General features: G+C 41.5%; 1 protein-coding gene across 5 annotated transcripts in view; it reads right to left on the bottom strand.

Annotated features, from left to right (window-relative positions):
* Positions 1-25,532, bottom strand: part of LOC118383109 (cell adhesion molecule 2-like) — an 884,842-nt gene that overhangs the window by 57,973 nt on the left and 801,337 nt on the right. For 3 of the 5 annotated variants that reach the window (XM_052520137.1, XM_052520139.1, XM_052520140.1), the window contains one exon: positions 6,241-6,360. The exons of the other annotated variants lie outside the window; for them this stretch is intronic. In XM_052520137.1, coding sequence (XP_052376097.1) covers positions 6,241-6,360 — 120 coding nt within the window. The remainder of the gene's footprint in view (positions 1-6,240; positions 6,361-25,532) is intronic. 5 annotated transcript variants of the gene reach the window in all.

The raw sequence follows: 25,532 nt of genomic DNA, 5'->3' as shown, positions 1-25,532 counted from the left end.
AGGAACAGGCAGCCCTGTGAAGGAACAGGCAGCCCTGTGAAGGAACAGGCAGCCCTGTGAAGGAACAGGCAGCCCTGTGAAGGAACAGGCAGCCCTGTGAAGGAACAGGCAGCCCTGTGAAGGAACAGGCAGCCCTGTGAAGGAACAGGCAGCCCTGTGAAGGCTTCGTTCGCTCTTTCTTCCCTCTCTTATGTTCCTTTCTTTCCGCAGAGGAAAGGCTAATGGGTTTGAAGAAAGTAAAGTGTCTCTGGCAGTAAAAGCACAGGATGGATTTTATTTTATTCTCAGAGAATCTACTTCTCAAATGGCATCCTAATTCCCTATAAAGTGCACTACTTTTCACCGGGGCCAATATGGCTCTATATAGGTAATAGGGTGCTGCTTAGGACTCTGCCTTATTCTCCCAGTGTCTTCTCAGCAGACTCAGTCACACTAGGCATGACTAATCGGGGGTCGCTGTGGAGACAGTGAGCTCTCTGGGGCGATATTGGCTAGAAGGGGCTGGAAGGCAGGGCCGCTGTGGTGACACTGAGCTCTCTGGGGCGATATTGGCTAGAAGGGATGGCTGGAAGTCGGATTATGAAAAGTGACTCGTAAATATTTAAAAAGTCCCAGAAACCCGTGTGCTTTATTCAACCTCCCAGCCTCTCGGAAAGGTCATAGCTAATTTTCAAGCCATAAAACTGCATTTGGCAGATTTTACGGGGTGCAGAGAAGGGAGCAGCGGGAGGAGGATGGAGGGAGGAGAGGAGAGGAGAGGACAGGAGGATGAGAGGAGAGGAGAGGAGAGGACAGGAGAGGGAAAGGCGGTGGTGTAATTGTATGGTCTGCCTGATACTCTACTGAAGAGTTATTAAGACCATTAAGACTGGGCTGGTGGAGAGAGAGAGAGAGGGGGGAGACAGAGATACAGGGAGAGAGAGAGAGGAGGGAGATACAGAGAGAGAGAGAGAGAGAGAGAGGGGGGAGACAGAGATACAGGGAGAGAGAGAGAGGGGGATACAGAGAGAGAGAGAGAGGGGGAGACAGAGATACAGGGGGAGAGAGAGAAGGGGGAGATACAGAGAGAGAGAGAGAGAGAGAGAGAGAGGGGGAGATACAGAGAGAGAGGGGGGAGATACAGAAAGAGATAGAGAGAGAGAGGGGGAGATACAGGGAGAGAGAGGGGGAGACAGAGACAGAGACAGAGAGAGAGGGGGGATACAGGGGGGGAGAGAGAGATACAGAGAGAGAGAGAGATGGGGGATACAGGGAGAGAGAGAGAGAGAGGGGGAGATAGAGAGAGGGGGGAGATACAGAAAGAGATAGAGAGAGAGAGGGGGAGATACAGGGAGAGAGAGGGGGAGACAGAGACAGAGACAGAGAGAGAGGGGGGATACAGGGGGAGAGAGATACAGAGAGAGAGAGAGAGAGAGAGAGAGAGAGAGAGAGACAGAGAGAGAGAGAGAGGGGGGATACAGGGAGAGAGAGAGGGGGAGATACAGAGAGAGAGAGGGGAGATACAGAGAGTGAGAGAGAGAGATACAGGGAGAGAGAGAGAGGGGGAGATACAGGGAGAGAGAGAGAGAGGATACAGGAGGAGAGATAGAGGAGAGAGAGAGAGAGAGGGGGAGATACAGAGAGAGAGAGAGAGAGAGGGGGAGAGATAGAGAGAGAGGGGGAGACAGAGAGAGAGAGGGGGAGACAGAGAAAGAGAAAGAGAGAGAGAGAAAGAGAACGAGGAGAGAGAGAGAGAGAGAGAGAGAGAGAGACAGAGAGAGAGAGAGGGGAGAGAGAGGGAGAGACAGACAGAGGAGACAGAGAGAGGGGAGACAGAGAGAGAGAGAGAGAGAGAGAGAGAGAGAGAGAGAGAGAGAGAGAGGCAGAGAGAGAGACAGAGAGAGAGACAGAGAGAGAGAGAGAGAGAGACAGAGACAGAGAGAGAGAGAGACAGAGAGAGAGAGAGATAGAGAGAGAGAGGGGGGTAGAGGGAGAGTTAGAGTGAAAAGAAGGCTGTGATTTTAACCCTCATCAGAGACACGTCATGTTAAAAGTTGTGTGTTGACCCCCCCGGTAAAACAAACCCCAGATACTGTCAACACCTCGCTAGTTCAATGGATAGCGCTAACGCATCACTGGAAACAGGGCTGTGTGTCAGTGGGTCTCTAACTCTCCTGTGGTACATACAAACAGCCAGAGATAAACCAACTATCAACACAACTCTCTGTCAACACCTTTCTCTTCTCTGTTTTTAATGATTTCACCGATTTAAAAAAAGAAGAAGAATTGAATGGAATCGAAATGACACATGAAGCGATTCTAGTTCCTGATGACAACAAGTGTGAACAGAAAATGACTCGCCATACACCTTTGGGCAAGATAACTGGTACATTTAAAAGATACGGTAAACCATCTCCTCAGACTGGGCAACATTTGAAATAGCAATAACACATTTAGGTCAGGACACCCCAGTACACAGTAACACAGAGAGAGAGAGCGAGACAGAGCGAGACAGAGCGAGAGAGAGAGAGAGAGAGAGAGAGAGAGAGAGAGAGAGAGAGAGAGAGAGAGAGAGAGAGAGAGAGAGAGACCGAGAGAGAGAGAGAGAGACCGAGAGAGAGAGAGAGAGAGAGACCGAGAGAGAGAGAGAGAGAGAGAGAGAGAGAGAGAGAGAGAGAGAGAGAGAGAGAGAGAGAGACCGAGAGAGAGGCAGAGAGAGAGAGAGAGAGAGAGACAGAGAGAGAGAGAGAGAGAGAGAGAGAGAGACGAGAGAGAGAGAGAGAGAGAGAGCAGAGACAGAGACAGAGAGCAGAGAGAGAGAGAGAGAGAGAGACAGAGAGAGAGAGAGAGAGAGAGAGAGAGAGAGAGAGAGAGAGAGAGAGAGAGAGAGAGAGAGAGAGAGAGAGAGAGAGAGAGAGAGAGAGAGAGAGAGAGAGAGAGAGAGAGAGAGAGAGAGAGAGAGAGCACCCTGAGAGGTCAGGACACCCCAGTACACAGTAACAAACACAGAGAGAGAGAGCTCATGCCCAATGTATGACCATATTAGAGAGACATATTTCCCCCAGATCACACAGATCCACAAAGAATTCGAAAACAAATCCAATTTTGATAAACTCTCATATCTACTGGGTGAAATACCACAGTGTGCCATCACAGCAGCAAGATTTGTGACCTGTTGCCACGAGAAAAGGGCAACCAGTGAAGAACAAACACCATTGTAAATACAACCCATATTTATGCTTATTTATTTTATCTTGTGTCCTTTAACTATTTGTACATTTGTAATGTCTTTACTGTTTTGAAACTTCTGTATGTGTAATGATTACTGTTCATTTTTGTTGTTTTTCACTTTATATATTCACTTAGTATGTTGTCTACCACACTTGCTTTAGCAATGTTAACACATGTTTCCCATGCCAATAAAACCCTTGAATTTAATTGAATTGAGAGCACATTGAGAGGTTAGGACACCTCAGTACCACAGAGAGTGTGTTCTCTCTGTGTGTGTGTGTGTTCTGTGTGTTCTCTGTGTGTGTGTGTGTGTTCTCTGTGTGTGTGTGTGTGTGTGTGTGTGTGTGTGTGTGTGTGTGTGTGTGTGTGTGTGTGTGTGTGTGTGTGTGTGTGTGTGTGTGTGTGTGTGTACACAAAAACATGTGGGTTATTTACAGTTCACAAGGTGGTTCATTACACTTCACAAGGTGGTTCATTACAGTTCACAAGATGGTTCTTCTCTCTTAGTGATAATTATAATGTAGTGGAGGCGGATCATTAGAACACGAGGGGGCGTGGTTTGTGTACATCTCTCTTAGTGATAATTAAAATGTAGTGGAGGCGGATCATTAGAACACGAGGGGGCGTGGTTTGTGTACATCTCTCTTAGTGATAATTAAAATGTAGTGGAGGCGGATCATTAGAACACGAGGGGGCGTGGTTTGTGTACATCTCTCTTAGTGATAATTATAATGTAGTGGAGGCGGATCATTAGAACACGAGGGGGCGTGGTTTGTGTACATCTCTCTTAGTGATAATTAAAATGTAGTGGAGGCGGATCATTAGAACACGAGGGGGCGTGGTTTGTGTACATCTCTCTTAGTGATAATTAAAATGTAGTGGAGGCGGATCATTAGAACACGATGGGGCGTGGTTTGTGTACATCTCTCTTAGTAATAATTATAATGTAGTGGAGGCGGATCATTAGAACACGAGGGGCGTGGTTTGTGTACATCTCTCTTAGTGATAATTAAAATGTAGTGGAGGCGGATCATTAGAACACGAGGGGGCGTGGTTTGTGTACATCTCTTAGTGATAATTAAAATGTAGTGGAGGAGGATCATTAGAACACGAGGGGGCGTGGTTTGTGTACATCTCTCTTAGTGATAATTAAAATGTAGTGGAGGCGGATCATTAGAATACGAGGGGCGTGGTTTGTGTACATCTCTCTTAGTGATAATTATAATGTAGTGGAGGCGGATCATTAGAACACGAGGGGGCGTGGTTTGTGTACATCTCTTAGTGATAATTAAAATGTAGTGGAGAAGGATCATTAGAACACGAGGGGCGTGGTTTGTGTACATCTTATTGATAATTATAATGTAGTGGAGGCGGATCATTAGAACACGAGGGGCGTGGTTTGTGTACATCTCTCTTAGTGATAATTATAATGTAGTGGAGGCGGATCATTAGAACACGAGGGGGCGTGGTTTGTGTACATCTCTCTTAGTGATAATTAAAATGTAGTGGAGGCGGATCATTAGAACACGAGGGGGCGTGGTTTGTGTACATCTCTCTTAGTGATAATTAAAATGTAGTGGAGGCGGATCATTAGAACAAGAGGGGGCGTGGTTTGTGTACATCCCTCTTAGTGATAATTATAATGTAGTGGAGGAGGATCATTAGAACACGAGGGGGCGTGGTTTGTGTACATCTCTCTTTGGAGATCTGCAAAGAACATTTGTGATTGAAAAAGGTTTTTTATAGAACCATTCTCCATAAACGTTCTATAAAGAACCATAACAAAGGGTTGTAACCATAACGGAACCCTTTTTAGGTTCTATATATACAACCATGTTTTAATGGTTCTTCATGGAACCTTAGGATCAGGGTTCTTTATAGAACCATACATGTTCCGCTTAGAACCTAATGAGCAAGGTTCTTTATAGAACCATACATGTTCCGCTTAGAACCTAATGAGCAAGGTTCTTTATAGAACCTTAAAAAAAAGAGTTCCATATAACACCAGAAAGTTTTCTGCCAAATAACCCCGATCTGGGACTATTTCAAACCGTGTGTGTGCGTGCGTGCGTGCGTGCGTGTGCGTGTGTGTGTGTGCGTGCGTGCGTAACAAACCAGACAGAGAAAACCTGTGCCCTCCTGTCATATGAGACAAAACTGCAACCTATTGCCTATACAATGCCTTACCTGTGACCAGAGACCTGTAGGGAATAAGATCCCCCCCCCCAACTACTGTGTACCTGATGAGACCAGACTCTCTATAGAACAAACATTAAGGTATGGAGGTGAGACATGGACCAGTCAACAGAGGGAAGGAAAGAGGGGAAGGACAGAGAGGAAGGAAAGGGAGGGAAGGAAAGGGAGGAAGGAAAGGGAGGAAGGACAGAGAGGATGGAAGGGGAGGGAAGGAAAGAGGGGAAGGACAGAGAGGAAGGAAGGGGAGGGAAGGATAGAGGGGAAGGACAGAGAGGTAGGACAGAGAGGAAGGAAAGAGGGGAAGGACAGAGAGGAAGGAAAGAGGGGAAGGACAGAGAGGAAGGAAAGGAAGGGAAGGATAGAGGGGAAGGACAGAGAGGAAGGACAGAGAGGAAGGAAAGGAAGGGAAGGATAGAGGGGAGGGACAGAGAGGAAGGAAAGGGAGGAAGGACAGAGGGGAAGGAAAGGGAGGAAGGAAAGGGAGGAAGGACAGAGAGGAAGGAAAGGATAGAGGGGAAGGACAGAGAGGAAGGACAGAGAGGAAGGAAAGGAAGGGAAGGATAGAGGGGAGGGACAGAGAGGAAGGAAAGGGAGGAAGGACAGAGAGGAAGGAAAGGGAGGAAGGACAGAGGGGAAGGAAAGGGAGGAAGGAAAGGGAGGAAGGACAGAGAGGAAGGAAAGGGAGGAAGATGTTCTGTAGTTGAGTGGTGGAGAAGAATAGAAGAGACAGAACGAGGGTCAGAAGAGAGGAGAGGTAGAGAGCAGAAATAATGAAAGAAAAGTAGACTATAGGGAGAGAGGAGGAGAGAAGGTGTGGGTGAGGTGGTACTGTACCTCTGTTGTTGGTGTTTGGAGGGTCTGAGGAGGCCAGGTGGGGGTCTAAGGGGGCGGTGGTGTCTGGTGGGGTGGGGCGGGGAGGTGGGGTGGTGGATGGAGGGAGGGTGCTGGGGACGTCTGGACGGACACAGACACAAACATAAAGGGACAGACAAAACAATGGCAAAATAAAGGAGGGAAAGGCAACAAGGTGATGATGGAAAAATGACTCTGTTACATCAGAACAAAACTGGTAAAACATACAGAAACTATAAACATAGAAACTAGATAATATAATACATTTAAATATGTAAATATATTCAACCAAAAATATACAAATTACTAAAACATAAAACATGTAAGTAGATAAACAACACAATTAAAGACAAAACAATAATATCTAATTTCATTTAAAAAATAAACACTGTTGGGGACTGGGGACATTCACACCACACTGTTGGGGACTGGGGACATTCACACCACACGGTTGGGGACAGGGGACATTCACACAACACTGTTGGGGACTGGGGACATTCACACAACACTGTTGGGGACTGGGGACATTCACACCACACTGTTGGGGACTGGGGACATTCACACCACACTGTTGGGGACTGGGGACATTCACACAACACTGTTGGGGACTGGGGACATTCACACCACACTGTTGGGTTGACAGGGAAGACTAACACAACACTGCTGGGGACTGGGGCATTCACCACCACACTTATTTTTCACTGACCTTTGACAAACAGTGTTGTCTTTCTTGGGGAAGCCTTACAGGACAAAGACTAAAATATCAAACACTGAATATGGGGACTGGTGAAACAACTGGGGATTTTTTTTTCAGCACCACACTGTTGGGGACTGGGGATCATTCACACCACACGACTGGGGACATTATCATGCAAACATGAGGTGATGGCTGATGATAAATGACATGACAATGGGGCCTGGGGATCTCATCACCACACTTTGACTGGGGCATTCAAATTGCCATTGCTAAAATGCAAATTGTCCACACGGTAGGGGTGGGACATTCACACAACACTGTTGGGGTCTGACTGTACAGCTCAGCACTGCTTGGGGTCTATGGGGACATTCACACCACACTGTTGGGGGGGGGGGCTAATCAGTTTAAAAAATAGTGTTTTCTGGCACTGGGGATATTCACACCACACTGTTGGGGACTGGGGACATTAATCACAACACTGTTGGGGATTTACAGACAGTTCAAACACTGTAGTGGACTGGGGACATTACAGTATCACTATGGGGACTACAGTATACTACCACAATTATGGGGACATTACACAACATGATTGAAGGATAGTACAGGTACTACAGTACATAACACTATAGTAAATACTGGGGATTCAATAGTAAACTACCACTATAGTAAATACTGGAGTATTCTATAGTAAATACTGGGTATTCTATAGTAAACCACACTATAGTAAATACTGGGGTATTCTATAGTAAACACTGGGTACATTATACACAACAGTATTCTATAGTAAATACTGGGTATTCTATAGTAAATACTGGGGTATTCTATAGTAAATACTGGGGTATTCAACAAAACTAGTATTCTATAGTAAAGACTGGAGATTCATAGTAAACTAGTATTCTATAGTAAATACTGGAGTATTCAGAGATCGATTCTAAATGTGCTGGCCACCGCTGTAGGTATTCCATAGACTAGTATTTTAGTAAATGACTGGAGTATTCAAAAGTAAACTAGTATTCTATAGTAAATACAGTATTCAAAGACTAAAATATCAAATACTGGAGTATTCAATAGTAAAAACTGGGTATTTTATCAGCATCCAAACTAGTATTCTATAGTGGGACTGCATTATTCAATAGTAAACTAGTATTCAATGATAAACTAGTATTCTATAGTAAATACTGGAGTATTCAATAGTAAATCTTTGAGTATTCAATAGTAAATGCTGGAGTATTCAATAGTCCAAACTGTAGTATTAATAGTAAATACTGGAGTATTCAATAGTAAACTAGTATTCTATAGTAAATACTGGTCTATTCAATAGTAAACTAGTATTCTATAGTAAATATGGTATTCAATAGTAAATACTGACGTATTCTATAGTAAATGGACGGGGTATTCTAATAAATACTGTTGAAGTATTCAATAGTAAAAACTGTAGTATTCAATAGTAAACTAGTATTCTATAGTAAATACTAAGTATTCTATAGTAAATACTACAGTATTCTATAGAAAATACTACACATATTCGAAGGGATAGTAAGTATACTATAGTAAACATAGTATTCTATAGTAAATACTGGAGTATTCAATAGTAAACTAGTATTCTATAGTAAATACTGGAGTATTCAATAGTAAACTAGTATTCTATAGTAAATACTGGAGTATTCAATAGTAAACTAGTATTCTATAGTAAATACTGGAGTATTCAATAGTAAATACTGGAGTATTCTATAGTAAACTAGTATTCTATAGTAAATACTGGAGTATTCAATAGTAAACTAGTATTCAATAGTAAACTAGTATTCTATAGTAAATACTGGAGTATTCAATAGTAAATACTAGTATTCAATAGTAAATACTGGAGTATTCAATAGTAAACTGTAGTATTCTATAGTAAATACTGGAGTATTCAATAGTAAACTAGTATTCTATAGTAAATACTGGAGTATTCAATAGTAAACTAGTATTCTATAGTAAATACTGGAGTATTCAATAGTAAATACTGATGTATTCTATAGTAAATACTGGAGTATTCTATAGTAAATACTGAAGTATTCAATAGTAAATACTGAAGTATTCAATAGTAAACTAGTATTCTATAGTAAATACTGAAGTATTCTATAGTAAATACTGAAGTATTCTATAGTAAATACTGTAGTATTCTATAGTAAACTGTAGTATTCTATAGTAAATACTGGAGTATTCAATAGTAAATACTGAAGTATTCAATAGTAAATACTGAAGTATTCAATAGTAAAACTGTAGTATTCTATAGTAAAACTGTAGTATTCTATAGTAAATACTGGAGTATTCTATAGTAAATACTAAAGTATTCTATAGTAAATACTAAAGTATTCTATAGTAAATACTGAAGTATTCTATAGTAAATACTGAAGTATTCTATAGTAAAACGAAGTATTCTATAGTAAATACTGAAGTATTCTATAGTAAACTGTAGTATTCTATAGTAAACTGTAGTATTCTATATTAAATACTGAAGTATTCTATAGTAAATACTGAAGTATTCAATAGTAAACTGTAGTATTCAATAGTAAACTGTAGTATTCTATATTAAATACTGAAGTATTCTATAGTAAATACTGGAGTATTCTATAGTAAATACTGAAGTATTCTATAGTAAATACTGAAGTATTCTATAGTAAATACTGGAGTATTCAATAGTAAACTGTAGTATTCAATAGTAAATACTGAAGTATTCTATAGTAAATACTGAAGTATTCTATAGTAAATACTGAAGTATTCTATAGTAAATACTGAAGTATTCTATAGTAAACTGTAGTATTCTATAGTAAACTGTAGTATTCTATATTAAATACTGAAGTATTCTATAGTAAATACTGAAGTATTCAATAGTAAACTGTAGTATTCAATAGTAAACTGTAGTATTCTATATTAAATACTGAAGTATTCTATAGTAAATACTGGAGTATTCTATAGTAAATACTGAAGTATTCTATAGTAAATACTGGAGTATTCAATAGTAAATACTGAAGTATTCTATAGTAAATACTGAAGTATTCTATAGTAAATACTGGAGTATTCAATAGTAAACTGTAGTATTCTATATTAAATACTGAAGTATTCTATAGTAAATACTGGAGTATTCTATAGTAAATACTGGAGTATTCAATAGTAAATACTGAAGTATTCTATAGTAAATACTGGAGTATTCTATAGTAAATACTGGAGTATTCTATAGTAAATACTGAAGTATTCTATAGTAAATACTGAAGTATTCTATCGTAAATACTGGAGTATTCAATAGTAAACTGCAGTATCTGTTCATGCGGGATGTTTTCAAAAATGTTAGGTTTTTATTCGGAATATTTATTTCCAGGGATATACAACAAAATTCTGAAATATATGTAGATATCTTTGTTGAAAATAATCCTATATTTCTCATAGTGATAAATGCATGTAAAATACTGTCTCAACATCTTCCCCTGTTTCAGTACTATTCCTACAGGTTTCCTCGTGGTTCTATTTCAATCAATCAATCAGACAATCAATCAATCAATCGGGCGGCAGCGTAGCCTAGTGGTTAGAGCGTTGGACGGTTGCGAGTTCAAACCCCGAGCTGACAAGGTACAAATCTGTCATTCTGCTCCTGAACAGGCAGTTAACCCACTGTTCCCAGGCCGTCATTGAAAATAAGAATATGTTCTTAACTGACTTGCCCTGGTTAAATAAAGGTTATAAAAATAAAAATAAATAAACAATCAGACAATCAATTAATCAGACAGACAATCAATAAATCAATTAATCAATGAAATGTATTTATAAAGCCCCCTTTTTTTTCAGAACCCCTCCCCTCCCCTCCCCGAGCAGCAAGCGATGCCAGGATGTAGAGTCATATTTAAAGTCATGTTCTCAAATTGTTCCAATAATAAAACCACAATAAAACATTAAAACAACTTTCAGAGAACGCTTCTAAGGGCTGCATTTGACCACAATGGTGGATCTAAATGCAGGCAGTAGTAAGGCTATTGGTTCACTGGTGGATCTAAATGCAGGCAGTAGTAACGCTATTGGTTCAATGGTGGATCTAAATGCAGGCAGTAGTAACGCTATTGGTTCACTGGTGGATCTAAATGCAGGCAGTAGTAACGCTATTGGTTCAATGGTGGATCTAAATGCAGGCAGTAGTAACGCTATTGGTTCAATGGTGGATCTAAATGCAGGCAGTAGTAACGCTATTGGTTCAATGGTGGATCTAAATGCAGGCAGTAGTAACGCTATTGGTTCACTGGTGGATCTAAATGCAGGCAGTAGTAACTATTGGTTCACTGGTATTGGTTCAATGGTGGATCTAAATGTTCACTGGTGGGCAGGAGTAACGCTATTGGTTCACTGGTGGATCTAAATAAATAACGCTATTGGTTCAATGGTGGTAGTAACGCTATTGGTTCAATGGTGGATCTAAATGCAGGCAGTAGTAACGCTATTGGTTCAATGGTGGATCTAAATGCAGGCAGTAGTAACGCTATTGGTTCACTGGTGGATCTAAATGCAGGCAGTAGTAACGCTATTGGTTCACTGGTGGATCTAAATGCAGGCAGTAGTAACGCTATTGGTTCACTGGTGGATCTAAATGCAGGCAGTAGTAACGCTATTGGTTCAATGGTGGATCTAAATGCAGGCAGTAGTAACGCTATTGGTTCAATGGTGGATCTAAATGCAGGCAGGAGTAACACTATTGGTTCAATGGTGGATCTAAATGCAGGCAGTAGTAACGCTATTGGTTCAATGGTGGATCTAAATGCATTGGTTCATGGTGGATCTAAATAACACTATTGGTTCAATGGTGGATCTAAATGCAGGCAGGAGTAACGCTATTGGTTCACTGGTGGATCTAAATGCAGGCAGGAGTAACACTATTGGTTCAATGGTGGATCTAAATGCAGGCAGGAGTAACGCTATTGGTTCAATGGTGGATCTAAATGCAGGCAGGAGTAACACTATTGGTTCACTGGTGGATCTAAATGCAGGCAGGAGTAACGCTATTGGTTCACTGGTGGATCTAAATGCAGGCAGTAGTAACGCTATTGGTTCAATGGTGGATCTAAATGCAGGCAGGAGTAACGCTATTGGTTCACTGGTGGATCTAAATGCAGGCAGTAGTAACGCTATTGGTTCAATGGTGGATCTAAATGCAGGCAGGAGTAACGCTATTGGTTCAATGGTGGATCTAAATGCAGGCAGTAGTAACGCTATTGGTTCACTGGTGGATCTAAATGCAGGCAGTAGTAACGCTATTGGTTCAATGGTGGATCTAAATGCAGGCAGGAGTAACGCTATTGGTTCAATGGTGGATCTAAATGCAGGCAGGAGTAACACTATTGGTTCAATGGTGGATCTAAATGCAGGCAGTAGTAACGCTATTGGTTCAATGGTGGATCTAAATGCAGGCAGTAGTAACGCTATTGGTTCACTGGTGGATCTAAATGCAGGCAGGAGTAACACTATTGGTTCAATGGTGGATCTAAATGCTATTGGTTCAATGGTGGAGTAACGCTATTGGTTCAATGGTGGATCTAAATGCAGGCAGTAGTAACGCTATTGGTTCAATGGTGGATCTAAATGCAGGCAGTAGTAACGCTATTGGTTCACTGGTGGATCTAAATGCAGGCAGGAGTAACACTATTGGTTCAATGGTGGATCTAAATGCAGGCAGTAGTAACGCTATTGGTTCACTGGATCTAAATGGATTGGTTCTAAATGCAGGCAGTAGTAACGCTATTGGTTCAATGGTGGATCTAAATGCAGGCAGGAGTAACGCTATTGGTTCACTGGTGGATCTAAATGCAGGCAGGAGTAACGCTATTGGTTCACTGGTGGGGGTCAGGGAATATTTAGGCTAATTTTCACTATGACAACTATAGGCACACTTGGTGGCGTTGGTGAGAAAGGGGCCTTTTAAATGGGGGAGAAGAAAAACCGTTGTGAACGTGTCGAGGTTTGGCCCCTCACTGGCCAATCAGAACGTGCTCCACGGTGAAATATGTGGTATTGCATTCAATATCAACTCCGATTCCAAATGTTAGTCTGTTATAATGGTGTAACAGAACAAATAACAAAATGTAGACCTATCACATCTTTACTAAATACTTTAATTTGAAACAATTTGTAGTCCACATTGTTCTAAATAATTGCACGGCTTCGGTAGCATTCACACTGTTATAGGGGCTCGGCCTACTGTAAGATACATTGTAGCTGAGCGTGGACGTGACAAACACGGGCAATAAGCAACATTACATTGATTAGGACTAAAAAAAAGAAGAAAAAAAAGAGAATTAATAATTCGAATCAAATTCTAAACTAAACAACAACTTGTTTTAAATAGGTGATGTCACACTTACAGGCGTCATCATTACTCCCCCGTGGGGCAGATCATATTACAACAGCCCAGACTGCGGAGGGTTTGAAAGCACGTCTAAAACGGGACCTGCCTGGCTAAAATAACGTGGGCCTGCCTACAATGTAGAGATTAAAAGGGAATTTCGGCTTCACTGTTTTACTCTTCTCAAACTTGATGTTTTAATAACGTTTTGGTCATTAAAATTTCCTTCCAAGTGGTCTCAGGAGCCAAACCCTTTATCGACAATCTTGACTACTTCCCAATTGTATTGGGCAAGACCTTAAAAAAAAACATTGAATTGAGGAGGGGAGGCTATGCTTGGTTTTAAATCAAGTAAAACTAAATGGGGAAAAAACATATATTTTGTTAAATATTTCTAAATACGTAGTATACAGGCACCAACAGCACATTAGGCTACTCATATTCATATGGGCAGTGTCTCATCACGGCCGAATAGGCTGAGTTTCCTCTGTCAAAATTCGTACCATAACCATCAGTGTTACTGCTGAAACCCGCTTTTAGTTGGGCTTAAATGTCCCCATCAGCACTGCCTGATATTAACATTTTGGATAATGTTTTTAAGGACACACCTCAAATATTTCCACCCCACTCATCTGAAAGAGCAAGCGAACTAATATAAAACTAATTAATTGCAGTACCTGGTGTTAGGGCTGGCACACCCGTTTTTACCCGACGAAATTGCAAGCGAAGGACACTTGCGCCGCTTTAACGACAGCCGAAAACAGAGCCCCTGACAACGTAATTTAAAAACATTACATTCCATTCCATTCTCAGAACGCCAAGAACACTTTCGTAACGTTCAGAGAACATTCTAAGAACGTTATTTAAAAACATAGATATTCTGTTCTCAGCGTCAACAAAACTCTCTCTATCCTCTTGTTAAGTGTTTTCAGATGTGTTGGCCTTGCCCACTAATTGGCCACACCTGACCTTAAGAGTCTAAGCCAAAAACATTGAATTTGGCCTTACTGCTATTAGCCAATAGAAACACATTGAATAACAGATAGTCCTTACTGCTATTAGCCCATAGAAACACATTGAATAACAGATAGTCCTTACTGCTACTAGCCCATAGAAACACATTGAATAACAGATAGTCCTTACTGCTATTAGCCCATAGAAACACATGGAATAACAGATAGTCCTTACTGCTATTAGCCAATAGAAACACATTGAATAACAGATAGTCCTTACTGCTATTAGCCCATAGAAACACATTGAATAACAGATAGTCCTTACTGCTATTAGCCCATAGAAACACATTGAATAACAGATAGTCCTTACTGCTATTAGCCAATAGAAACACATTGAATAACAGATAGTCCTTACTGCTATTAGCCAATAGAAACACATTGAATAACAGACAGTCCTTACAGCTATTAGCCCATAGAAACACATTGAATAACAGATAGTCCTTACTGCTATTAGCCAATAGAAACACATTGAATAACAGATAGTCCTTACTGCTATTAGCCGATAGAAACACATTGAATAACAGATAGTCCTTACTGCTATTAGCCAATAGAAACACATTGAATAACAGATAGTCCTTACTGCTATTAGCCGATAGAAACACATTGAATAACAGATAGTCCTTACTGCTATTAGCCCATAGAAACACATTGAATAACAGATAGTCCTTACTGCTATTAGCCCATAGAAACACATTGAATAACATATAGTCCTTGCTGCTATTAGCCAATAGAAACACATTGAATAACAGATAGTCCTTACTGCTATTAGCCAATAGAAACACATTGAATAACAGATAGTCCTTACTGCTATTAGCCCATAGAAACACATTGAATAACATATAGTCCTTGCTGCTATTAGCCAATAGAAACACATTGAATAACAGATAGTCCTTACTGCTATTAGCCCATAGAAACACATTGAATAACAGATAGTCCTTACTGCTATTAGCCAATAGAAACACATTGAATAACAGATAGTCCTTACTGCTATTAGCCCATAGAAACACATTGAATAACAGATAGTCCTTACTGCTATTAGCCCATAGAAACACATTGAATAACAGATAGTCCTTACTGCTATTAGCCATAGAAACACATTGAATAACAGATTCATACATGGAACAGAGTCCCCCAAAATACCAAAATAACCATATATATATTTTTACATGTATTGAACCCCATAAATTTGGCATTAAATCTCCATATATATATATACATCCATTCATTTTTTTCAACTGTTACAGGGGGACGTTCAGACGAGTCTTGTGAGTCCTGTGGGCGTCCCAGAGGAAAACAACCGACACGTTCACGAGAGTCTCACCTTTGCACAGAGGGGTTTTAGTGTGTGGCCCAAACGTTTCAGACGCTACAGTCAGAAGTTGGCAGATCAGCTGTACTGACTTCAGACGAGTCTCCTGACACTTGTCGCAGAGCAAAACGGAGAACACTCCCGTGTTCTTAGTCTTATATTTCTATAGAGGGGGGTCATAATAGTTTTGTAGGCCAAACCGTTCGGATGCTACGGATTATTATGTGTGAAGAACGAATTTCGGGATTGTCACATGGTCTGACAAACACCGCTCTAGCTCTGTCACCTTTCACCCCAGATGAGGAAGTGGATGCGGTGGATTGAGAGACATCCAATGCAAAACAATAGATATCTCTCTTCAGATATATCGCTTCAACTGACACATTTTTATGGGGATTCTTGCATTTATGCCGACCTTAGGGGGTTCAAATGTTAATTACCTACAATTTCCATTCTCCGAGCGTTAAGAAAACCTCCCAGGAAAACTTTCAAGGACCCGAGTAAAACGTTCTCAGAACTGACCTGTAACCTAGAAAATAAATGATCTCAGAACCGACCTGTAACCTAGAAAATAAACGATCTCAGAACCGACCTGTAACCTAGAAAATAAACGATCTCAGAACCGACCTGTAACCTACAAATAAACGATCTCAGAACCGACCTATAACCTAGAAAATAAACGATCTCAGAACCGACCTGTAACCTAGAAAATAAACGATCTCAGAACCGACCTGTAACCTACAAATAAACGATCTCAGAACCGACATGTAACCTAGAAAATAAACGATCTCAGAACCGACCTGTAACCTACAAATAAACGATCTCAGAACCGACCTATAACCTAGAAAATAAACGATCTCAGAACCGACCTGTAACCTAGAAAATAAACGATCTCAGAACCGAACTGTAACCTAGAAAATAAACGATCTCAGAACCGACCTGTAACCTACAAATAAACGATCTCAGAACCGACCTATAACCTAGAAAATAAACGATCTCAGAACCGACCTGTAACCTAGAAAATAAACGATCTCAGAACTGACCTGTAACCTAGAAAATAAACGATCTCAGAACCGACCTGTAACCTAGAAAATAAACGATCTCAGAACCGACCTGTAACCTAGAAAATAAACGATCTCAGAACCGACCTGTAACCTAGAAAATAAACGATCTCAGAACCGACCTGTAACCTAGAAAATAAACGATCTCAGAACCGACCTGTAACCTAGAAAATAAACGATCTCAGAACCGACCTGTAACCTAGAAAATAAACGATCTCAGAACCGACCTGTAACCTAGAAAATAAACGATCTCAGAACCGACCTGTAACCTAGAAAATAAACGATCTCAGAACCGACCTGTAACCTACAAATAAACGATCTCAGAACCGACCTATAACCTAGAAAATAAACGATCTCAGAACCGACCTGTAACCTAGAAAATAAACGATCTCAGAACCGAACTGTAACCTAGAAAATAAACGATCTCAGAACCGACCTGTAACCTAGAAAATAAACGATCTCAGAACCGACCTGTAACCTAGAAAATAAACGATCTCAGAACCGACCTGTAACCTAGAAAATAAACGATCTCAGAACCGACCTGTAACCTAGAAAATAAACGATCTCAGAACCGACCTGTAACCTACAAATAAACGATCTCAGAACCGACCTGTAACCTAGAAAATAAACGATCTCAGAACCAACCTGTAACCTAGAAAATAAACGATCTCAGAACCGACCTGTAACCTAGAAAATAAACGATCTCAGAACCGACCTGTAACCTAGAAAATAAACGATCTCAGAACCGAACTGTAACCTAGAAAATAAACGATCTCAGAACCGACCTGTAACCTACAAATAAACGATCTCAGAACCGACCTATAACCTAGAAAATAAACGATCTCAGAACCGACCTGTAACCTAGAAAATAAACGATCTCAGAACTGACCTGTAACCTAGAAAATAAACGATCTCAGAACCGACCTGTAACCTAGAAAATAAACGATCTCAGAACCGACCTGTAACCTAGAAAATAAACGATCTCAGAACCGACCTGTAACCTAGAAAATAAACGATCTCAGAACCGACCTGCAACCTACAAATAAACGATCTCAGAACCGACCTGCGACCTACAAATAAACGATCTCAGAACCGACCTGCAACCTACAAATAAACGATCTCAGAACCGACCTGCAACCTACAAATAAACGATCTCAGAACCGACCTGCAACCTACAAATAAACAATCTCAGAACCGACCTGCAACCTACAAATAAACGATCTCAGAACCGACCTGCAACCTACAAATAAACGATCTCAGAACCGACCTGCAACCTACAAATAAACGATCTCAGAACCGACCTGTAACCTAGAAAATAAACGATCTCAGAACCGACCTGTAACCTACAAATAAACGATCTCAGAACAGGCTATAATTTAGAAAATTCCGTTCTCAGAATGTTACCTTTAACCTCAGAAAATAATGGATCTCAGAACCAACCTGTAACCTAAAAATAAACATCCCAACACCTCCCTAGAAAATAAGGATCTCCAGGACCTGTCTAGAAAATAGATCTCAGAACCGACCTGTAACCTAGAAAATAAGGGTTCTCAGAAGGACCTGTAACCTAGAAAATAAACGATCTCAGAATACCTGTAACCTAGAAAATGGATCTCAGAACCGACCTGCAACCTACAAATAGGGAAAGGGTTCCAGAACTCTTGACCTAAAGTAGTGCACCTACAAATAAAGGGTTCCAGAACCGACCTGCAACCTACAAATAAACGATCTCAGAACCGACCTGCGACCTACAAATAAACGTTCTCAGAAGGACCTGGACCTCAAATGTGCACTATCTCAGAATAGGGACCTACAAAGGACACTGATCTAGAACCGTAGTGCACTACAAATAGGGAATAGGGTTCCATAGGACTCAAATAAACAAAGTAGTGCACTATACCTACAGGGAATAGGGTTCCATAGGACTCTGGTCTAAAGTAGTGCACTATATATAGGGAATAGGGTTCCATAGGACTCTGGTCAAAGTAGTGCACTCATAAGGGAATAGGGTTCCATAGGACTCTGGTCTAAAGTAGTGCACTATAAATAGGGAATAGGGTTCCATAGGACTCTGGTCTAAAATAGTGCATCTATATATAGGGAATATGGTTCCATAGGACTCTGGTCTCAGAAGTGCACTACAAATAGGGTTCCATCAGACTCTGGTCAAAAGTAGTGCACTATATAGAATGGGAATAGGGTTCCATAGACTCTGGTCTAAAGTAGCGCACTATATATAGGGAATAGGGTTCCATAGGACTCTGGTCTAAAGTAGTGCACTATATAGGGAATAGGGTGCCATTTGGGACGCAAATGTATTGAACGTACAACCCTTATATTATCCTTGACAGTAGAGCCAGAGTTCATTCTCCTTCATCCTGCTATCTGCCATTTAAATATTAAATTAGCACAACCGTGTCAAAGGTCACCTGCCAATCAGGTTTGAGAGGAACACACATCACCAGGAAGTTGAATAGTTTCTGAATCATTAATTGGCTGAAAACCAAAACAAAATGGCTGCCATGCTAAGATTTCAGTGTTACATTCCATCCATGGCCCTTCCTTTCTCTTTTGTTGGAAACTCCTCATAGGAGCATAATATTAGCATATCATCTTTGAATTTAGCTGCAGCTGTTAGCCAAAGTTATGCTTAGCGAGTTTAGTTGAGCGAAGATAAAGGATGAGGATTTTTTTATTTTTTACATTTGATTTATTTGACCTTTATTTAACCAGGTAGGCAAGTTCTCATTTACAACTGCAACCTGGCCAACCCGTGCGACACAAACAACAACACAGAAATACACATGGAATAAACAAACATACACTCAATAACACAATAGAAAATCTATATACGTGTGCAAATGAGGTAAGATAAGGGAGGTAAAGGCAATAAATAGGCCATAGTGGCGAAATAATTACAATTTAGCAATTAAATACTGGGGTGATAGATGTGCAGAAGATGGATGTGCACGTAGAGATACTGGGGTGATAGATGTGCAGAAGATGGATGTGCAAGTAGAGATACTGGGGTGATAGATGTGCAGAAGATGGATGTGCAAGTAGAGATACTGGGGTGATAGATGTGCAGAAGATGGATGTGCAAGTAGAGATACTGGGGTGATAGATGTGCAGAAGATGGGTGTGCAAGTAGAGATACTGGGGTGATAGATGTGCAGAAGATGGATGTGCACGTAGAGATACTGGAGTGATAGATGTGCAGAAGATGGATGTGCAAGTAGAGATACCGGGGTACAAAGGAGCAGAACATAAATACCAGTATGGGGATGAGGTAGTTGGATGGGTAATTTACAGGATGGAAACGCGGCCAAAGTAGGAATTGGCTTTGGGGGTGAACCAGTGAGATATACCTGCTGGACCGCGTGCTACGGGTGGGTGCTGCTATGGTGACCAGTGAGCTGAGATAAGGAGGGGCTTTACCTAGCAAAGACTTATAGATGACCTGGAGCCAGTGAGTTTGGCGACGAGTATGAAGCGAGGGCCAGCCAACGAGAGCGTACAGGTCGCAGTGGTGGGTAGTGTATGTGGCTTTGGTTACATAACGGATGGCAGAGTGATAGACTGCATGCAATTAGCTGAGTAGAGTGTTGGAGGATATTTCGTAAATGACATCGCCAAAGTCAAGGATCGGTAGGACATTCAGTTTTACGAGGGTATGTTTGGCAGCATATGAGTGAAGGATGCGTTGTTGCGAAATAGGAAGCCGATTCTAGATTTAATTTTGGATTGGAGATGCTTAATGTGGGTCTGGAAGGAGAGTTTACAGTCTAACCAGACACCTAGGTATTTGTAGTTGTCCACATAAGTCAAAACCGTCCAGAGTAGTGATGCTGGATGGGCGGGCAGGTGCAGGCAGCGATCGGTTGAAGAGCATGCATTTAGTTTTACTAGCATTTAAGAGCAGTTGGAGGACACGGAAGGAGAGTTGTATGGCATTGAAGCTCGTCTGGAGGTTAGATAACACAGTGTCCAGAGAAGGGATATAGAAGTATACAGAATGGTGTCGTCTGCGTAGAGGTGGATCAGAGAATCAAGAGTGACATCATTGTGGTATACAGAGAAAAGAGTCAGACCGAGAAATTGAACCCTATGGCCCCCCATAGAGACTGGCAGAGGTTCCGGACAACAGGCCCTCTGATTTGACACACTGATGCACTCTGTCTGAGAAGTAGTTGGTGAAGTAGGCGAGGCAGTTCCTTCAGAGAAACCAAGGCTTTGACTTGATCTAGTAATCTCTGCTACATTTCTCCAAGATAATCTACTCATTTTTGCTCCATTTCTCCAATATGATCTACTAATCTTTGCTCCATTTCTCCAATATGATCTACTCATCTTTGCTCCATTTCTTCAAGATAATCTACTAATTTTTGCTACATTTCTCCAATATGATCTACTCATCTTTGCTCCATTTCTCCAATATGATCTACTCATCTTTGCTACATTTCTCCAATATGATCTACTCATCTTTGCTCCATTTCTCCAATATGATCTACTCATCTTTGCTCCATTTCTCCAAGATAATCTACCCATTTTTGCTCCATTTCTCCAAGATAATCTACCCATTTTTGCTCCATTTCTCCAAGATAATCTACACATCTCTGCTCCATTTCTCCAAGATAATCTACCCAACTTTGCTCCAGTGGACTGCTCCAGTGGACTGCTGTAAAACACATAGACTTGATACGATGGCTGCTGGAAGCATAGCTGAGGTAAAGTCTATGGAGATAAAAAAGAAAGCTAAGAAAAATACACATTAGCGCTATACTAAACGAGATAATGACTAGGGAATAGAGAAATGTATGTAGATAAAAGCTAAAGGGAAAGATAAGAAACGTCAGTGCCACTGTATGCTAACGAGATAACAGCCAAGGAAAATGTATTCAGGTAATTTAAATCATGAACAGACATCATGTCCTGTAAGTCACGGCAGCAGACTGTGACCTGACGCGGAGCATAACATAACCCTGTTCTGTCGGTGTTATCGTCCCGTAATGACTCTGAGGTCATCAGAGTGCGACCAGGCCTGGGACGGGATCCTTATCAGACTATGCTACACCTCTGCTTTTCCCGAGCCTATAGAAATCTAACCTAACACAAAGACACCACTTTATCTTCCATCATTATCATTATCACCATTAACACTATGGTGCATTACTGTTTGTTTCAAAGCACCTCACCAACCTGAGATAATGGATAAAGCCCATTAAAACACATTACCAGCTTTACTCTATAAAGGACCATTTTGCCCTTCTATGTCCAGCTCTACCATTAACTCTTGCCCCCTTAAAATGGTGGATCACATACAGCTAAATGTCCTTTACCAATGTTTCCAATAACCAACCAAGGCTAAATGTATTTTACCAAAGTTTCCAATAACCAACCAAGGCTAAATGTCCTTTACCAATGTTTCCAATAACCAACCAAGGCTAAATGTATTTGACCAATGTTTCCAATAACCAACCAAGGCTAAATGTATTTTACCAATGTTTCCAATAACCAACCAAGGCTAAATGTATTTTACCAATGTTTCCAATAACCAACCAAGGCTAAATGTATTTTACCAATGTTTTTAAATGTAACCCAATAACAAGGCTAAATGTATTTTACCAATGTTTCCAATAACCAACCAAGGCTAAATGTATTTTACCAATTTCCAATAACCAACCAAGGCCCAAGGCTAAATGTATTTTACCAATGTTTCCAATAACCAACCAAGGCTAAATGTATTTGACCAATGTTTCCAATAACCAACCAAGGCTAAATGTATTTTACCAATGTTTCCAATAACCAACCAAGGCTAAATGTATTTTACCAATGTTTCCAATAACACCAAGGCTAAATGTATTTGACCAATGTTTCCAATAACCAAGGCTAAATGTATTTACCAATGTTTCAATAACCAACCTAAATGTTTCCAATAACCAACCAAGGCTAAATGTATTTGACCAATGTTTCCAATAACCAACCAAGGCTAAATGTATTTGACCAATGTTTTTCTAAATGTATTTGACCAAACCAACCAAGGCTAAATGTATTTGACAAGGCTAAATGTTTCCAATAACCAACCAAGGCTAAATGTATTTGACCAATGTTTCCAATAACCAACCAAGGCTAAATGTATTTGACCAATGTTTCCAATAACCAACCAAGGCTAAATGTATTTGACCAATGTTTCCAATAACCAACCAAGGCTAAATGTATTTGACCAATGTTTCCAATAACCAACCAAGGCTAAATGTATTTTACCAATGTTTCCAATAACCAACCAAGGCTAAATGTCCTTTACCAATGTTTCCAATAACCAACCAAGGCTAAATGTATTTTACCAATGTTTCCAATAACCAACCAAGGCTAAATGTATTTGACCAATGTTTCAAGGCTAAATGTATTTAACCAACCAAGGCTAAATGTATTTGAACAATGTTTCCAATAACCAACCAAGGCTAAATGTAACAATGTTTCCAATAACCAACCAAGGCTAAATTTGACCAATGTTTCCAATAACCAACCAAGGCTAAATGTATTTTACCAATGTTTCCAATAACCAACCAAGGCTAAATGTATTTGACCAATGTTTCCAATAACCAACCAAGGCTAAATGTATTTACCAATGTTTCCAATAACCAACCAAGGCTAAATGTATTTACCAATGTTTCCAATAACAAGGCTAAACCAAGGCTAAATGCTAAATGTTTTACCAATGTTTCCAATAACCAACCAAGGCTAAATGTATTTGACCAATGTTTCCAATAACCAACCAAGGCTAAATGTATTTGACCAATGTTTCCAATAACCAACCAAGGCTAAATGTTTCTCACTTTCTTTCATCCCATTAAAGCGATTTATGAAATACGGTGTGACAGTAGCTTTTTACATTCATGTTCTCGATACTCTTTTTTTAGAGACGAGGTACTACAGGCTTTTAATTGGCCTACCGCTGCTGTCTGGGCTGATGTACCAAATGGCACCCGATGCCCTATATAGTGCACTAGGTAGGGCCCTATGAATGCCTGGTCAAAAGTAGTGCACTAAATAGGGAATTTTGGTTCTATTTGGGATGCAGACGTGGTGACATTTCACAAACATCCCTGAATCACTATTTGCAGACTAAGTGCACGGCGTGGGGAGGAGGGGAGGAGAGGAGGGGGAGAGGAGGGAGGGAGGGAGGGAGGGGGCTAAATGGGGAGGTGGGGAGGAGAGGAGGGGGAGGAGGGGAGGAGGGGGGAGGGGAGGAGGGAGGAGGGGGAAGGGGGTGGGGAGGAGAGGAGAGGGAGGGGAGTAGGGGAGGGGAGGGAAGGTGGGGAGGAGAGGAGGGGGAGGGGAGGGGAGAAGGGGGCGGGGGGAGGGGGGAGGAGGGGAGGAGAGGAGGGGGATGGGGAGGAGGGGAGGAGAGGAGATGGGGGAGGGGGGGGGAGAAATAAAAAAGAAGGGGTGAATGTCGATGAGGAACCATCAAAAATGCCTTTTCCAGGAATGATTGTGGCAATAGAGGAGAGTTAAGAGGGGCGCTAAAGGAAAGAACGGTTAACGACTCTCGACAAGACCTTCTCCCTCTCTCTCCCTATCTCTGTCACTCCGTTTCTCTCTCTCCCTATCTCTGTCACCTCCGTTTCTCTCTCTCCTTATCTCTGTCACTCTGTTTCTCTCTCCTTATCTCTGTCACTAACCAACCCTAAATGTATTTTACCAATGTTTCTCTCTCCCTCTCTGTCACTCTGTTTCTCTCTCTCCTTATCTCTGTCACTCCGTTTCTCTCTCTCCTTATCTCTGTCACTCTGTTTCTCTCTCTCCTAAATTATCTCTGTCACTCTGTTCTCTCTCTCCCTATCTCTGTCACCCGTTTCTCTCTCTCCCTATCTCTGTCACTAAATGTATTTCTCTCTCCCTCTCTCTCCCTATCTCTGTCACTCCGTTTCTCTCTCTCCCTCTCTCTCCCTATCTCTGTCACTCCGTTTCTCTCTCCTCTCTCTCCCTATCTCTGTCACTCCGTTTCTTCTCCTCTCTCTCCCTATCTCTGTCACTCCGTTTCTCTCTCTCTCTCCCTATCTCTGTCACTCCGTTTCTCTCTCTCCCTATCTCTGTCACTCCGTTTCTCTCTCTCCCTATCTCTGTCACTCCGTTTCTCTCTCTCTCTCTCCCTATCTCTGTCACTCCGTTTCTCTCTCTCCCTATCTCTGTCACTCCGTTTCTCTCCCTCTCTCTCCCTATCTCTGTCACTCCGTTTCTCTCTCTCTCTCTCCCACCCCCCTCTCCATCTCTCACCCTCTTAGTCTCTCTCACTCTCTCCCACCCCCTCTCCATCTCTCACCCTCTCACCCCCCTCTCCATCTCTCACCCTCTCATTCTCCCTCTCCTCTCTCCCACCCCCTATCTCCCCTCTCTCTCTCTCTCTCTCTCTCTCTCTCTCTCTCTCTCTCTCTCTCTCTCTCCCACCCCCCCCACTCCATCACTCACCCTCTTAGTCTCTCTCTGTCTCTCTCACTCTCTCCCACCCCCCCTCCATCTCTCACCCTCTCACCCTCTCTCTGCCGATAATGAAGTTGTCCGTTTTACGGCAGCAACATCATTAAGTGCTTTGGTTACTCTTGTTATTACACCAGCCTGACAAGAGGAAAGAGAGGGGGAGGAGAAAAGAGAGGGAGAGGGGGAAGCGGAAAAAGGGAGAGAGAAGAGGAAAGAGGGAGAGAGAAGAGGTAAGAGAGGGAGAGAGAAGAGGAAAGAGAGGGGGAAGAGGAAAGAGAGGGAGAGAGAAGAGGAAAGAGAGGGGGAAGAGGAAAGAGAGGGGGAAGAGGAAAGAGAGGGAGAGGGGGAAGAG

Source organism: Oncorhynchus keta, chromosome 6 (assembly GCF_023373465.1).
Source record: "Oncorhynchus keta strain PuntledgeMale-10-30-2019 chromosome 6, Oket_V2, whole genome shotgun sequence".
NCBI classification, from domain to species: domain Eukaryota; kingdom Metazoa; phylum Chordata; class Actinopteri; order Salmoniformes; family Salmonidae; genus Oncorhynchus; species Oncorhynchus keta.
This window is presented reverse-complemented; position numbering and strand designations above follow the sequence as displayed.